At 41.8% G+C, this 16,283-nt stretch overlaps 2 protein-coding genes across 2 annotated transcripts; one reads left to right on the top strand and one right to left on the bottom strand.

Moving 5' to 3' along the window:
* The first annotated feature begins 230 nt into the window (after window positions 1–230).
* LOC115962962 (high-affinity nitrate transporter 3.2-like) lies at window positions 231–1,554 on the top strand. The gene is made up of 2 exons (XM_031081851.1): window positions 231–480; window positions 812–1,554. The coding sequence occupies exons 1-2, from the start codon at window positions 348–350 to the stop codon at window positions 1,303–1,305; spliced, it is 627 nt and encodes a 208-aa protein (XP_030937711.1). The 5' UTR covers window positions 231–347; the 3' UTR covers window positions 1,306–1,554.
* Window positions 1,555–4,483: 2,929 nt separating this feature from the next.
* Window positions 4,484–7,605, bottom strand: LOC115964155 (manganese-dependent ADP-ribose/CDP-alcohol diphosphatase). Its single transcript, XM_031083504.1, has 2 exons — window positions 7,375–7,605; window positions 4,484–6,145 (listed from the first exon to the last, which is right to left on the bottom strand). Exons 1-2 carry the CDS (start codon window positions 7,585–7,587, stop codon window positions 5,150–5,152), a joined length of 1,209 nt encoding a protein of 402 aa, XP_030939364.1. The 5' UTR covers window positions 7,588–7,605; the 3' UTR covers window positions 4,484–5,149.
* Between the last annotated feature and the right edge of the window lie 8,678 nt (window positions 7,606–16,283).

Below are 16,283 nucleotides of genomic sequence, written 5' to 3'. Positions count from 1 at the left end.
TGAGGATAAAAATCTGTCCTATGACACTAGGGGACAAAAGAAAAGCACTCTGCCAGCAATTTTCTGTCAAACACATGCTCACAACCCCACCCCTTCAACATACTTAAGAGCCATTTTCCTCTTAAAAAGATCTTTCACATACTTGTCCTCTAACTGCCAGCAATTTGGTTTGGGCCTTTGACTTGTTCAGTTTATATTAAAAAAATTGAAACCCAGTTTTGTTTTCTATAGCTCTTTTGGGCCTTATATATGACCGTACCCAAAGTACCACTTAGCATCAGAGTCAAGATTACATCATATCTTTTGCCTCTGATTTCTGGCAATAGCTCGGAGCAGCAAAGTCGAAAATGGCAGCACGTGGAATTCTCTTAGCTTCACTTCTTTTCTTCTCTTGCCTGGCAGTAACCTGTTATGGAATTGTTCTCTTTTCTTCTCTACCAAGTACCCTTGTAGTCACTGCTTCAGCCAAACAAGGACAAGGTACTAGTACACTCTTCGCATATGAATTTTGTTTTTGTTTCACTTTTTGTTCATTTCCAACTTCTCAAAAATTTATGCATCTTAAATTTGCATTTTTGGTTGAAACGCTAGATACCCACATGATGATTTTCCTAGAAAACTGTTCAAAACAACTAAATCTACAATCTTTTCAATTAAATTTCCTAAAATCTTCAAATCTCGTTCATGAAAGGAAAAGACTTTCCTAGAAAACTATCAAAACTCAATAAAATCCACTATCTATGTATTTGGAAAAACAAGATCTATCTTATTGGAGATATTGAATTAAGTTTTCTTGATCAAAATTTTGCAGTTCTAAAAGCTGGTGAAGATAAAATTGCTGTAACATGGGGCCTAAACCAGAGTTTGCCAGCTGGGGTTGACTCTGCCTACAAGACCATAAATCTCAAGCTATGCTACGCGCCCATAAGCCAAGTAGATCGCGCGTGGAGGAAGACAGTGGACAACCTAGCAAAAGACAAGACATGTCAGTTCCTGATCGTTTCTCGACCGTACGATGGGTCAAACAAGGCGGTACAGAGCTACGAAGGAACCGTAGAGCGTGACGTGCCCACGGCCACGTACTTTGTACGCGCCTATGCTTACAACTCTGACAACGTTGAGGTTGCCTATGGTCAAACAACCGACTCACACAAAACCACTGACTTGTTTCAAGTCCAAGCAATCAGTGGCCGCCACGTGTCCCTAGATATTGCCTCGGCTTGCTTCAGTGCTTTCTCGGTTGTGTCCCTGATTGGGTTCTTTGTAGTTGAGAAGAGAAGGGCAAAACAGTCTCAGCGGAAGTGAAAAAAAAGGAGAAGCAAAATATCAAATATTTGCTTGTGTCAAATTATGTTAAATAATAATAATAATTTTCATGGTGTTTTGGCTTTCCTATATATACGTGATATATATTAAGGCTCCATTATTAGTGTTGTATTTTTTTTTTCCTCTTTTGGGATAAATATTATAGAAGTTGTATTTTTCACTGTCCACCACTGTCCATGTTGAATGTTGAGATCTTAAAGAAATGTCAAACATGGACTTTCTAGGCAAGGGACTGTGACTATGAGAATGGGATTGGGGTAGGGGCCGTAGGGCTTATTTGGGATTGATATAACTAAAATAGTACTTGATAGATGATACTGTATTTAACGCTATGTTGCTTCGGTTATTTTCTGAAAAATGAATCATTTTTCAATAAATATCTTTGAAAAAAATTATCTTTTTTTTTTTTTTTTTACGTTTGGTAATAATTTTAAAATGAGTTAAAAAATTATCACTTTACTTCTCTTATTTAACTTTGTATGAAATATAGTTGTTTTCCTTATTTTAGATTTTTTTTTTCAAAAAATTTAGGAAAAAAAAAATCCTCTATCTCATGTCAAGCTAAATAAGAGAAGTTAAGAGATAGTTTTTATTTAATTTTTTTTTTATACTAACTGTAGGGCGTAAATGATTTATGGGCCAAGCCGAGGAGGATTATGGCCCAAGTTCAACAAAATAGCCTTTGGGAACCGCCGAGGGTAGTTCAGTCCTCGGCAGACCCAAAGTTCCCCCTCGTAAAGAAGGGTAAAAATGGTATAAAACTGAAACTCGGAAAAAAGATCTAAAATATCCGGGGAAAGCTGCTGTTATTATCATTTAATGTTCTGAACCCGACAGGGCCGCATTCTTTGGCTTTTACAACCACCCCCAACGACTTTGGGGGATAGACTGATGGGACAAGTATCAGCCTTGGAAAGATTGACCCTACACGTGGATGAAGGATAAATGGATACAGGCGAGTATAAAAGGAAAACTAAGTAACCTTGGGAAGGGGCTGGGAAAAATGGCCAAGAAACGAGAGCCTCCCAGCCCACCTCCATGAGAAGTACTCTAGGGGTGACGATCATTTAACCTTGTATGAACCCCCTGAAAAACCCACCGCCTATCGATCAAGGCCTAGCCTTTCAAACCCACGCTCTACAAATGATATTGTTAAGGCCGTTTTACGTGCGAACCCGACACTGTTACGGTCCGCCACGAATCGTGACCCTACACTAACAAACAAAAAAATATGCGAAAAACTATTTATTTAAGATTCTCCATTGAAATAAACAAAATGAGATATTTTTATTTTTTATGGGATGCTCAAAAAAAAAAAAATTAAAAAGATGCTTGAATTGGATGGGTAGGTTATAATTGCCTAGCTATAAATGAACACAAGGGTTTTTTTTTTTTTTTTTTTTTTTTTTTTTTGAGGAAAAAATGAACACAAGGGTTTATGAATAGTTTGGACTTTATTCAGGAAAACAGTTTGTTTCTATTCGTAAATTTAGCAAACGAGATAAGCTTGAATATTTTGGGCTTTATTCGGAAAAAGATTTTGTTTCTGTTCATAAATTTAATAAACAAGATAACCTTGAATAGTTTGAACTTTTATTTTTAAATGTTTCTATTCTTAAATTTAACAAATGAGATAAGTTTGAATAGTCTAGACTTTATTCGAGAAATTTTTTGTTTCTATTCATAAATTTAACAAACGAGATAAGTTCAAGCTCAAATTTAAGCTTGACTATTACATTATGTATGAAAAAAAGAAGTTATTGAGTAGTTCGCAAACAAATTCAAACTTTTTTATATAAGAAAATAAATTAAGGCTAAACAAGTAATCTAACTTGTTAATTAGTTTGAAATCAACTCGTTTTTGAAATATAATTAAAAAAACAATGAAAAGAAAAAATATTTTGCATTTAATACTTTATACTTGGCTTGATTTTTTGTTTACAATTACAACCATAATAAGTTAGGTCTATATTTGTTTGTCAAAACAATGAAAAGAAAAATGCTTTTTTACTTTGAGTAATGCTAACGAGTGCCTTTAGGGCACTGATTAAGAATCCATTTTAGAAAAGTTTTAACGTCACTTTTATGGGAAATGAAAAAAACTATCAAAACATTAATTGTTTTTTTTTTCTTTTCCCATAAAAACTTTCTTTAACTGGATTCTTAACCAGTGCCCTAATGGTACTCATTAGCATTTCCCTTTTACTTTTACTGATATAGACATGATTGCAAACATGGTCAAAGCACTGACTACTAATACCAATGCTAAAATTTAATTGGAAATAAGTAATGGTACTATCTACTAAGTATTGAGACAATTGATAAATTAACTATAACGGTTAAAACTGGTTACATTATATTAAGGCCAAGACAAGATTACATAGTACCCCAACTAAACTACATTCTAGAAATGTGAGTTTCTATATTGAGAGTTATTGTTATTTCTATTATATGGAGTATCATTCTTGAATTTTTTTGGACACTTGCCCGCTATGTTATTACTAGAAATTAACTCTTCTTTTTTAAATATTAAGGACGTAGTAACGTATGCTCTATTCTTCATATTTTTAATGAAAAACTGCTACCTTATCCATCACTTGTTAATCATGCTTTATTTTATCTCTGTTAGCCTTTCATAATTTATTACACATTGCATCCTTCTCATGCTAGTTGTATTTTTTTATTTTTTTATTTATTTTTTCAACTATAAAATAAATAGGTGTAGGATTAGACTCTTGACTAAACTTACTTTGATTGATCCCAAATGACAAGTGCAAAGGGAATTTGGGTGCCTTCAAGTTACCGTGTAAATTATGAAGGTTTGGTGGGGGTATTTTGACTATGGATGTTATTTCATGAGTCATGACTTATGAATAATGAATTAGTAGTCTAATTTTAGATGGTTTACAATCAACCCTCCCGTACAACATGTTAATAATAGCATTAAAGTACTCCATTCTATCGCTTGTAAATTGTAATAGCACGAAAGAGAAAGTCAATTACGCAATTGATTAAAGCATCTTTCTGTCACTGCAAGCAAATCATAGAGACCTTCGGCTAAAAAGCTCTAAAGTGGCATATTATATATGGTACTATAATTATTGGTAAAAGTCTCTTGTACTCCTCAAAATAAGAGATTTGGGATCACAATTTTGTCTACACCAAAATCAATAATGTCTACCTTGAGATAAAAACAATTATTATGTAATTAAATTAATATCATAAATTCAAATCCTATCAAATCTAACAACCACCAAATTTTTTGAGGTTGAGTATAATTGAGTCGGGTACATGTAGTCTTTTTCGCCATTCTATTCTATACTATCTAAAAATAATAATAATTCAACCCAAAAAAAGCTCTGAAATTACTTGCTCTAAAACACACACCAAACACTTTTTGAGTACTTGACCTTGCCATACCCCCAAAAGAATTTTATTTCAGCATTTCTCAAAAGGAACATCAAACATGCATGGCTTGTGTTTCAGAGGTGCTTGTAAGTGACAATAACACAGAGTATTGCATACGAATACAAAGGATCTTAGAATTGAAGAAGATCTAACAGAAAGCAAATGCAGGGTAGCATGGTAATGAGATGTAGATATTTTTGCATGTTGCATCCTGGCCTCTTCACCAGAAGAAAGAACTAGAGCACAAAGAATTTGCTGACTCTCCCAAATATTGCAAGGAAACTCAGTTAAATTTTGGAACCCTTTCAATGCTTCATCATATATTGTTCTGGAGATTATGTAATATGTATGTACATCCTACCATCATTTTTAACAAATGAGTAACAGGGTTCCTTGTTCCTTAAAACCATTATTTTCAGCAATTTGCTTGCAGCTTGAAACACATGTCAGTGCTGTGCATTCTATCGGTACCAACAAGTGATAACCTGTCATCATAGACATCCACATAACCAAATGCATCCCTGCCTGAAGGGCATTCTAGGGCAGCTTCAAGGGTTCTGTGGTGTATTCCATGGGAGTCAATTGAGCACCCACCTTTGTGATCATGTCCAGCTAGGCAAAGCTTTACACAATTGTATGCGTGTATCACATCCATTACTTGATCATAATTCCAAAGAAGTGCTTCCGGGGATGATGTACCGGGATCTAGAGGTAGATGGCAACAGATCACTACTTTCTGTTTTAAGTTTGATGCTTCCTGAAGTACACCATCTAACCATTCTAATTGTTCTTTCCCAACTGCTCCATTGAACATAAGGAACCTCCTCTCGAGGCCTACTAGTCCTGATGGGCTGTTCTTCTCGGAATTTGGGTTCTTTTCATGAAGAAAATTTAATGCTTCCAATGTTTTTGGATGATCTTGAGGCCAGCCAATGGCACTGACATCGTAGCCATCCAGTACAACAAATCTGTACTCTGGAATTGGTGAAAAATCAAAATAGGCATGATCATCAACACCTGGAATCTTCAATAATGGAAGTAACTGTTTGCGAGGAAGATTGTAGAGGCAGTGATTGCCAATCAAGTGATAGACAGGGCCATTGAATTTATCAAATTCATTAACAACTTTCTTCACAGCATTTAAAGATTGGTCTTTGGGACAAAACCCATCAACAATGTCCCCCAAATTGATCACGAATTTCAGCTTCTTGTGATGGTTCCAATTTTGGACTGCCCTTTGTAACACAAGAATGCTATGTCGATAATAACGAGGAACCCCAATAAATGAGCGACCATCAGGAATATCAGCATACTGAACGTCAGAGATAATCCCAAAAGAAAAAAGAGGTTGCTTCTCTTGTGCACTTGCTGATTCATTTGTAGAACCCATGGTGCGGCTAGCACTTAACACCTATCAAACAAAGTGAATGAATTTCTGTTAGCCAAATTCATTTTGTGTATTAGTAAAGGATCAAAAAGAACCTGCAAGGGGGGTTGGGGTTCCTATTGATCCACCTCCTCCTCACCAATCCCACCAAATAGACACAACAAAGAATTTACTGCTATACCAATAATTCTGATGCAAAAATGAGTTCCTAGTTGAAGGGGATTTTATAATGGAGTTTAGTGCTTGAGCCATTCTTGGTGGCTTCAAATAGAGCACTTGTCTGTAATTTGAGAGGGGGAGGGGGGTTGATACATGATAGGATTACCAATCTATCCATTAGCAAATAGCAAGAGCTTGGTTAGAATGGCGCTATTTAGAAAATGATGTCCTTGCTCATATATCACTGAAGAAGTTATCCTTTCTCTGTATCATCAACTAGGTTACTAAGAACAAAAATCCAGATAAAGAGAAGGAACTTCAAAGCTAGGCAATTCACCTAAACTACCTCATTCTCTACTCCAAATGAGATTTGAACATTAACAGTTTACACATTGCAGTAGAGATAAGTGGGAAATCGGACAACTTGATAATTAGAACTCAAAGAAACCCAACTTAAAATCTATAACAAAACTAGTAAATACATATGAAAAAGAAAAGAAAAAAGGCGGGACTAATAAAATAAAGGATCTGGTTAACAAATGCTCTTTAGAGCATTTGTCAATGGTCTATTTTAAGAAAGTTTTTGTACAAGTGAATCAAGTTGCTGAAACTTTGTAAAAATCAAGCCAACAATGTAAATCAAGCTAAATCATGCTAATTAAATTTTACAAAATTGTCATGAAAACATTGGTCTCACAAATCTCCTATATATTTTCACACAAAACCAGAGTCAGAATTTAATTTTCTCCGCAACCCAGATCACACAAACTCCTCCGAATCAATAAAGTCTTATGTGCGTGTGTTAACAAACAATGGATCTGATCCAACATAGCAGAACCACATAATCCAACCAAAGAAACACTAAACAGAAAGATTAAACTATCATTATATGCATAAATGCAGATGGGCAATCGCAAATTGGGTTGTAAGTAACAAAGCTAAAACTTTTAGCAGATAAAAAACCAAACTTTGAAAACGAAATTTTCATGGTGCTTATTGATTGGAAAACCAAAACCAAATATAGCAAAAGAACAATCTGAGTAAGAAAAGCCAGGCACAGAGAAAGAGAGAGAGAGAGTTGTAGATAGACGTACAGTTTCTTTACGATCTAAAAGGGTAGCAATAAGTGGTGTTGTGCGTTTGTTGTTGTACTTATGAGAGATACGAGAGTTGAGAGTTGTTTTTAAGGATTTATTATACGTGTCAGAACACGGAGGAGGATAGACGACGACGACGACGGCGTTTTGGTGGGAGAGGTAACCATTCAACTTCCAACAGGAACACGATTCTGTCGGCATCGGTTTCATTGATTGATTTGATTTAAGGTAGCCGCGTGGGTCTGCGTGTGCGTGTGGTAGTTGGTTGCGGTTCGTATGATAATGTCTCAAATGCTCCTTCTTCCTACTCTAAATCACTGAATTGCCATTCTCAACTTTTTTTTTTCTTTTTAATTTATATTTTAGAATTTGGTGGGTTCGTTTCAGTTTGCTCAATTTGTTAAATATCTTATTAATTGGTGTCTTAATCTTTGAAATAGACTCCCGATCAGTTTTGATAGTTTTCAAAAATGAATGTCACAAATTGAAACTATCACTCTTAAAAAGAAGAATTAATATAGTTAAATCTAGTAGCTAGCTACTTGTAGTTGCACGATTTTCCTGGCCCAAATTCTATTGATCAGGCCTTGGCTCAAAGCGCAACCCACAATAAATATTTGTAGAGGATGGGTCAAAGAACTTAGCCTCAGTGAGCCTATTCGGTCTGATACATGGACAGTATTGTTGCAGAAAATAAGAACACAAGAATGGATCTCTCACGTATGATTCTATTTCTTCAGTTCCTAATACAGTTTCTCCGTCCCTCTCTTAGAGGGACTCCACTACATTATATAGTTCTCCTCCTCTCATCTCCACCTTACACTTGTTGATCATCTAAGCATCTACTTGAGCACCTGTCCCATCAGCCGCCCTCATCACTCCCTTTGTGAGTTGCAGAGGTCAAGGTGGTACTGTTCAGGGGTCTTTTCCTCATTAATGCGGCCAAGAGGGTGGTTGGGGCGCAATTAATGTGGTGGTAGTTTTCGTGAGATATTTTGGATTTTATTCATTTTATATATTGGGAGGATGAACTGAATTGGCTGGGGAAAGTTCCTCGTCTGGGCTTCGTGATGTCCGAGGAGGAGTTACTCCTCGGACAGGTTTCCTTGGCGTTATTGGGATTGAGTAATGCTTCATATGTGGTTTCTCTTCGGACAGGACGCTCCTCGGTCGGGCCTGAATTTGGAATAGCCCATTATTTTTGGGCCGGGCCCCACAATAGCCCCTCAAAACTCCGGTTTTTATCTCCTTCCGAGAAGAAAAGTGGGGTTTTGATGTTAGTGAAAGGATGGAAATAAGGAGAGCTTGGGGCGCGCATGCGGACCGTTACTTTTGACGCGCTACAATTTACGAGGCGCGGCCATTAACTTCTAGAGGCATTATGTTCCCTTCATCCAACGGTGTGGCGTGGATCGAACGGCCATCGTTTTTTCTCGTATTTTTAGGCAGGAGTGATCTTTTCTCTCTCCTCCCGGCTATATAAGACGTCAGAGGGGTTCAGTTCCTTCTTTTTATCTGCATTTCATAAACCTCAAAGGACTCCAGAGAACTCCATCGAATCCCAGAGATATACGAACACTTGCGTCCGTTACGCCACCGTAGCCGTTTTTTGTGAAGCATTTCGTCCAAAAGAGATTTCTAGGCGTTCCATTGAGCGTTTTGTGAAGGTACCGGTACATTTCGTTCATCTCGCCGTTTCAATTCCCTCCTTGGACTCTACTTTTCTTCTCAGTCTTTACTTTCGTTTCCCCAGTTCAGTTCAGATGGGTAGATTTGAGAAATTAGTAAAAACTCCAGCCGCTATGGAGGCCTTTAGGGCTAAATACCACATTCCCCCGGGGGTTGGGCTGCAGTACTGTCCTCTTGAAGGAGTATTGACAGATAGAGGTGAGGGAGAAGTCGTTATCCCCATGATTGCTTTCATAGAGGGAGGGATGACACTTCCCATGCGTAGGATTACAAGGGAATACCTGTTCAACCATAGGTTGACGCCGTATCAGTGTGCCCCGAATATGTTCAAGATACTAGGCTGTGTAGATGTCTTAGACGAGCGGATGAATCTAGGCCTTACTTGGCACGATGTGGCTTATCTGTACGAATGTCACCGCCTCGGGGATGATGGGTATTATCTTAAATCCCGGAACGAGGACATTAGGTTGATCTCTTGTCTCCCAATATCCAATAAGACCGTGAAGAATGACTTCCTTATTGCTTCTAGGGAGTGGTTCGACGGTATTCATTGTCCAACTCGGGCAGGAAACCCAGGTGCGGCGTTTTTAGGATCGGTCCTTTTTGGGAAAGGATTTAGTATTGAGGGGTTATTTTTCTTACTTTCTTTGTAATTGGAAAATTTCGTGAACTAACCCCACTTTCCTTGGTTGTTTGCAGATAAAGTTCACGTCGCTCCTCGGCTAAACTTTGTGAACGTGCCAGCGTTGAACTACCTTCTTAGGTCGGAGATTTACGTTTCCGAGGACGAACAGTTGCGTGCGGCCCATCTGGTTCTGGGCTATCAACCTCTGAGCAGCTCTTTCTAGGCTATCGGTCACGCTATAAGGGCTGGCAGTCCGAGGTTGGCTAGGATTGACGTGTCCAAGGACGGGTTCCTAGCTGAACACGATCTGCCACCAGTTGTGTTGCCCGGTGTTAGAAATCCCTACTTAGCAGAGCAGCTACCTCCGCCAAACGAGCCTGGTGTTGCCGTTCAGGTTGAAGAGGAAGCTGAATCATCTCGTCTTTCCCTTGAGGAAGAGATAGACGAGTTTTATTTTGAGGAGGAAGTTCAGCAAACCCCCTTAGTGGAACTTTCCGATCCTGAAGGAGAGCGGGACCGACATTCTGCAGTTGGCATTCCTTCCATCGTTATCTGCTCGGACGATACTTCGGACGAAGAGACAGAGCCCATGGCAGGAAAGGGAAAATCTCTAAATGAGCTGATGGCCTCCCGAGGGAAAGGTCAGTCATTGAAGGGTCAGTCATCGAAGGGACCACCTCCATCACAAGTCAAAACCCTTCCTCCTGTGGTCCCTCATGGCACTTCGGAACCTAGCCTTAAGGTTAATCCGGACCTGAAGAAGAAGAGGCCGGTTGACACCCCTGAGGAGGGTGAGGTGGTTGCCCAGCCGACCAAACAGCAAAAAACCACTCGTGCTCCAAGGAGCAGAAGGGATAACTCCTCGGAGAGATGGGACGAGGAGAACATTGCTGAGGTGCGCACTACTCCACGTACATGGAGCCCCAAGTTGGAGCTGGATGGGGTTGCCATCCCCTACAATGCTTCGGTTCGAGAGTACAACCGAGGCCGGGCAGGGTACGTGGCTAACGCCTTAGAGCAACCCCTACTCCTTCCTCGGGACATGGAGGCTTATAGGCGGTTTTCTCAGCCCGAGATCTTCCTATCCCTTAAAAGGGATCTCGCGATGGTAAGTAATCCTTTTACTGTTTCATTAATTTATTTGACCTTGTTAGATTAAAGCAATCTTGTTTCTTTTGTAGATTACTCAGCAGGTATTTGTGGCTGAGGAATTTTGCCGCGGTAACAGTAGTCGGACTGAGGTCGAGAACTAGGCTCGGGCGGAGATGGAGAAAACCTTGGGGTCCCTCAAGCACGATCATGTTGAACTCATGGAGAAGTTCAAGGAGTCGGAGAACCGGCGCAAAAGTGCAGAGGCTGGTTTGAAAAGCGCCGAGGCCCAGGCGGAGGACCAGCGCAAAGAGCTGTACTCGACCTAGATCAACCTCGCCACCGAGAAGCAAGCAGTGATGGATCTCAAGACTGCCCTGCAGAAAGTAGAGGATGAGCTGCGGCGGGTCAAAGAGGAGGCCCAGCTGATCCGAGAGGCTACAGAGGCTGAGAAGAGTGCCGCTCACCAGCTCGGGGCCAAAGAGACGGAGGCCAGGCTATCCGAGGAGATCCCCGAGGTATGCCGGGACTATTGCAGCATCTCATAGGCTCGTGCCCTTGATGCTGCAGGAGTTCTTGCCGATTCGGCGCTGAGACTGCCCGAGAGCATTTTCTATCCTGAGGAGATCCGAGAGCATCCTGATGGTGTCCAAGCGGTCTCTGAGCAGGATCTAGTAGTGCCTGATGCCGCCCCTGTGCCTGATATGGCGAAGGATCCTGTCACGGACTCTTCCATCGAGGTTCCTCCCCCTCAGCCCGAGCCAAAAGAAGATCCTCCTGCTAAGGCTTAGCTTTTTAGGTTTTTGATCTTTGTACTCTTTCCTTCTTTTTTTTCTTTTTTTTTTTGAATGAGAGTCGTCCTATTTTTTCATTCTTTTGTAAGGACCTCTCTTTCTAATATACTCGGAATATTAATATAAAATGTTCGTTTTGCTTACTACGGATGTATGCCAATAACGCTCTTTTTTTTTTTTTTTAAACATTTGCAACGATGTAGATACAGGTAAATGGTCAAAATGAAATGGGTTTTTGGGCTGCGCACTTGAGGGTTGCGATGGTGCCCGACTGCGCGCACGCCTTAAAATGATTTCCTTTAAGTAATAATCCCCCAATCTATCATAAGTAATAATTTCCCCCAAGTCTGTGGTCCGAGGAGCCATGCAGGACTTAGGTTCTGTTTAAAACTATGAATAGTCGCCGTAAGTATTAATTTCCCCTAAGTCTGTGGTCCGTGGAGCCATGCAGGACTAGGTTCTGTTTAAAACTTATAAAAATTGTCATGAGTAATAATTTCCCCCAAGTCTGTGGTCCGAGGAGCCATGCAGGACTTAGGTTCTGTTTAAAACTATGAATAGTTGCCGTAAGTATTAATTTCCCCTAAGTCTGTGGTCCGAGGAGCCATGCAGGACTAGGTTCTGTTTAAAACTTATAAAAATTGTCATGAGTAATAATTTCCCCCAAGTCTGTGGTCCGAGGAGCCATGCAGGACTTGGGTTCTGTTTAAAACTATGAATAGTCGCCGTAAGTATTAATTTCCCCTAAGTCTGTGGTCCGTGGAGCCATGCAGGACTAGGTTCTGTTTAAAACTTATAAAAATTGTCATGAGTAATAATTTCCCCCAAGTCTGTGGTCCGAGGAGCCATGCAGGACTTGGGTTCTGTTTAAAACTATGAATAGTCGCCGTAAGTATTAATTTCCCCTAAGTCTGTGGTCCGTGGAGCCATGCAGGACTAGGTTCTGTTTAAAACTTATAAAAATTGTCATGAGTAATAATTTCCCCCAAGTCTGTGGTCCGAGGAGCCATGCAGGACTTGGGTTCTGTTTAAAACTATGAATAGTCGCGTAAGTATTAATTTCCCCTAAGTCTGTGGTCCGTGGAGCCATGCAGGACTAGGTTCTGTTTAAAACTTATAAAAATTATCATGAGTAATAATTTCCCCCAAGTCTGTGGTCCGAGGAGCCATGCAGGATTAGGTTCTGTTTAAAACTTATAAAAATTGTCATGAGTAATAATTTCCCCCAAGTCTGTGGTCCGAGGAGCCATGCAGGACTTGGGTTCTGTTTAAAACTATGAATAGTTGTCAGCAGACCAGCAAGCAGCGGATAGTCATGAAAGAAAACGTATGCTAAGCCATTCTCATTAATAACAATATCTTCTGAGGTTATTTACATTCCATGGTCGAGGTACAGCTTTTTCATCCAAATCTTCTAGGTAATAGGCGCCTATTCCGGCCACGGATGTGACACGGTATGGTCCCTCCCAATTGGACCCCAACTTGCCCCAAGAGGGGTTCTTTGCGCTGCCCAAAATCTTCCTCATCACGAGGTCGCCTGGACCCAGAGGCCGCAGTTTGACGTTAGCATCATACCCTTGTCTCAGCTTTTGGTGATAATAGGCCATATGAATCATTGCTTTTTCTCTTCTTTCCTCGGCTAGGTCCAGACTCCTTTCCAATAACTCGTCGTTACCGTTTGGGGTAAACGATCTAGACCTTAGTGTAGGAAAGTTGTTCTCGATTGAGAGTACGGCCTCAGCCCCAAAAGTCATCGAGAAGGGGGTCTCACCGGTCGATCGTCGCAGCGTCGTCCGATAAGTCCATAAGACGTGGGGGAGTTCTTCTACCCATCTCCCCTTTGCCTTGTCCAGTCTCTTCTTCAGTCCGTTCACTATAACCTTGTTCACGGCTTCGACCTGCCCATTTCCTTGAGGGTAGGCGGGGGTGGAGTATCGGTTAATAATTCCAAACTCGCGGCAATACTCCCTAAAGTTCTTACTGTCGAACTGCAGACCATTGTCGGAAATGAGTGTACGCGGAGTCCCGAAGCGGGTGATGATGTTCTTCCAGATGGATTTTTGGGCGTCCATGTCCCTAATATTGGCCAAGGGTTCAGCTTCCACCCATTTAGTGAAGTAATCAGTTCCGACTATGATGTATCGCTTGTTCCCCGTAGCTTTGGGGAAGGGTCCAACTATATCAAGGCCCTATTGTGCGAATGGCCATGGGCTAGAGAAGGGGTTGAGAACCCCTCCGGGTTGGTGGATATTTGGGGCGAATCTTTGGCACTGGTCGCACTTCTTAGCGTATTCTTGGGCCTCTCTTTGCATGTTCGGCCACCAATACCCTTGGGTAAGTGCCCTGTGTGCCAGCGACCTTCCTCTGGTATGACTTCCACAAATCCCCTCGTGTAACTCCTCAAGTAGAGATTCGGATTCTTCTGGATGTACGCAGAGTAGGTACGGTCCAGAGTAAGAGCGTCGATATAGTTTGTGGTCCTCTGATAGCCAGAAACGAGGAGCATTCCTTCGTATCTTCTCGGCTTCCAATTTTTCCTCCAGCAAGACGTCGTTTTGAAGGAAGTTCTTTATGGGGTCTATCCAGCTGTGACTCTTTCTGATCTGATGGACTCTGGCCGGACTTCTGCTGATGGGGCTTGCCTGGGCTAGATCTTCAACCAGGATCATTCGCAGCAGATTATGCGCCGAGGACGTGGCGAGAGTGGCCAGCGAGTCTGCATGGGTGTTTACACTCCTGGAGATGTGCGTCAGATTGAAGGATTCAAAATTCGTCTGTAGCCGTTTGACTTGTCCCAGATACTCTTGCATCCTAATATCTTGAGCTTCCAGCTCACCCATCACTTGTCCGACCACCAGTCTGGAGTCCGAGAATGCTTCTATTATTCTACCGCCCAATCTTTGAACCATCGTCATCCCTTGAAGTAAGGCTTCGTATTCGGCTTCATTGTTCGTGGCCGAGAACCCAAGCCTCAATGATTTTTCAATGGCAGCACCGTCCGGGGATATTAAAACTATCCCAACTCCTGACCCTCTCTGGTTAGCTGCGCCATCCACGTAGACCTTCCATTGCATGGTCCCAACTGCTGAAATCGCACCAACCGATTTTCCATCCATGTCTTTCTTCTCGGTTATTGTTTCTATAGAGGGCTCAGTAAACTCCGCTACCAAGTCTGCGAGGACCTGTCCTTTGATGGAGGATCTGGGCATATATTTAATATCAAAGGCTCCCAAGAGCGCACTCCACATGGCGATCCTTCTTGTATAGTCAGCGCTTCGAAGCACTGCTCGAAGGGGAAGATGAGTTAGAACGATGACCGTATGCGCCTGAAAGTAATGAGGAAGCTTCCGGGTTGCATGCACTATCGCCAGAATTGCCTTTTCTAAAGGAAGGTACCGTACCTCGGCCTCATGTAATGATTTGCTCACATAGTAAACCGGTCGCTGCACCCCATTATCATCCCGTATCAGTACCAAGCTTACAGCATGGGGAGCTACAGCGACATATGCAAACAGCACCTCATCTGCCTCAAGGCTGGACATGATGGGTGGTCGAGACAGGTAGTCCTTAAGCTGCTAGAAAGCCTGAGCGCAATCCTCTAACCATTCGAACCCTTTCCATTTGTTTATCAGGAGGTAAAAAGGCCGACATCGATCCGCCGATCGCGATATGAACCGGTTTAATGCCGTAATCATGCCAGTGAGCTTCTGCACTTCCTTCGGATTCCGAGGAACCTGTAGGCTGTTAATGGCTTTGATTTGGTCGGGACTTACTTCTATTCCCCTGTGGGTGACCATGTACCCTAGGAATTTTTCAGAACCGACCCCGAATGAACATTTGGAAGCATTCAGCCACAACCGGTGCTCTCTTAAGATAGCGAAGATTACTCCGAGGTCATTCATGTGCTCGGAAACCCTTTTGCTCTTCACAACCATATCGTCTATATAAACCTCAATGATCTTGCCCAGCTGTGGCTCGAACATCCGAGTCATCATCCTTTGGTAAGTTGAGCCTGCGTTCTTCAGCCCAAACGACATCACCTTATAATGATAGTTTCCGATGGGCGTCATGAAAGCTGTTTTCTCTTGGTCATCCAGTGCAAGGGGTATCTGATGATAGCCCTGGAAGGCGTCCAGGAAGCTCATTCGAGGGTGGCCCACGGTTGCATCCACCAATCGGTCGATTCGGGGTAGGGGGAATGGGTCCTTCAGGCACGCCTTGTTCAGGTCCGTGAAGTCCACGCAGACCCTCCACTTCCCTGTCTTCTTTCTTACCACCACCGTGTTCGCTAACCATTCGGGATAAAAGACCTCTTTAATAGCCCCTGCCCTTTTTAATTTTGCCACTTCGTCTCTTACGGCACTAGCATGTTCCTTCGAAGGGCGTCGGGGTGGCTGTTTCTTCGAAGCGGAAGAGGGGTTGACGTTTAAGTGGTGACAGATAAGGCTAGGGTCAACTCCCGGGGCGTCGTAGGCATCCCATGTGAACACGTCGACATTTTCTCTGAGAAATCTAACCAGCTCCTCCTTTTCTTGAGAAGGTAATTCAGAGCCGACTTGAAAGAACTTCTCCGGGTCATCGTTGACAGCGATCTTATCTAAACTTTCACACCTTATCTCTTTAGCCAGCCCATCGCCTTGCCTTGCCGAGGGAGTTGGTTGCTATAAGCTCTCTGGGGCCGAGGACTCGATTGGGGGCCGATGTAAGAT

The sequence above is a fragment of the Quercus lobata genome, chromosome 10 (assembly GCF_001633185.2).
Source record: "Quercus lobata isolate SW786 chromosome 10, ValleyOak3.0 Primary Assembly, whole genome shotgun sequence".
Classification (NCBI taxonomy): Eukaryota; Viridiplantae; Streptophyta; class Magnoliopsida; order Fagales; family Fagaceae; genus Quercus; species Quercus lobata.
This window is presented reverse-complemented; position numbering and strand designations above follow the sequence as displayed.

Coding starts and splice junctions, on each gene's coding strand:
- LOC115962962 (XM_031081851.1), top strand. CDS start 348: ATGGCAGCACGTGGAATTCTCTTAGCTTCACTTCTTTTCTTCTCTTGC. Junction 481..811: donor TTCAGCCAAACAAGGACAAG/GTACTAGTACAC, acceptor AAAATTTTGCAG/TTCTAAAAGCTGGTGAAGAT.
- LOC115964155 (XM_031083504.1), bottom strand. CDS start 7,587: ATGAAACCGATGCCGACAGAATCGTGTTCCTGTTGGAAGTTGAATGGT. Junction 6,146..7,374: donor TTTTAGATCGTAAAGAAACT/GTACGTCTATCT, acceptor TTTGTTTGATAG/GTGTTAAGTGCTAGCCGCAC.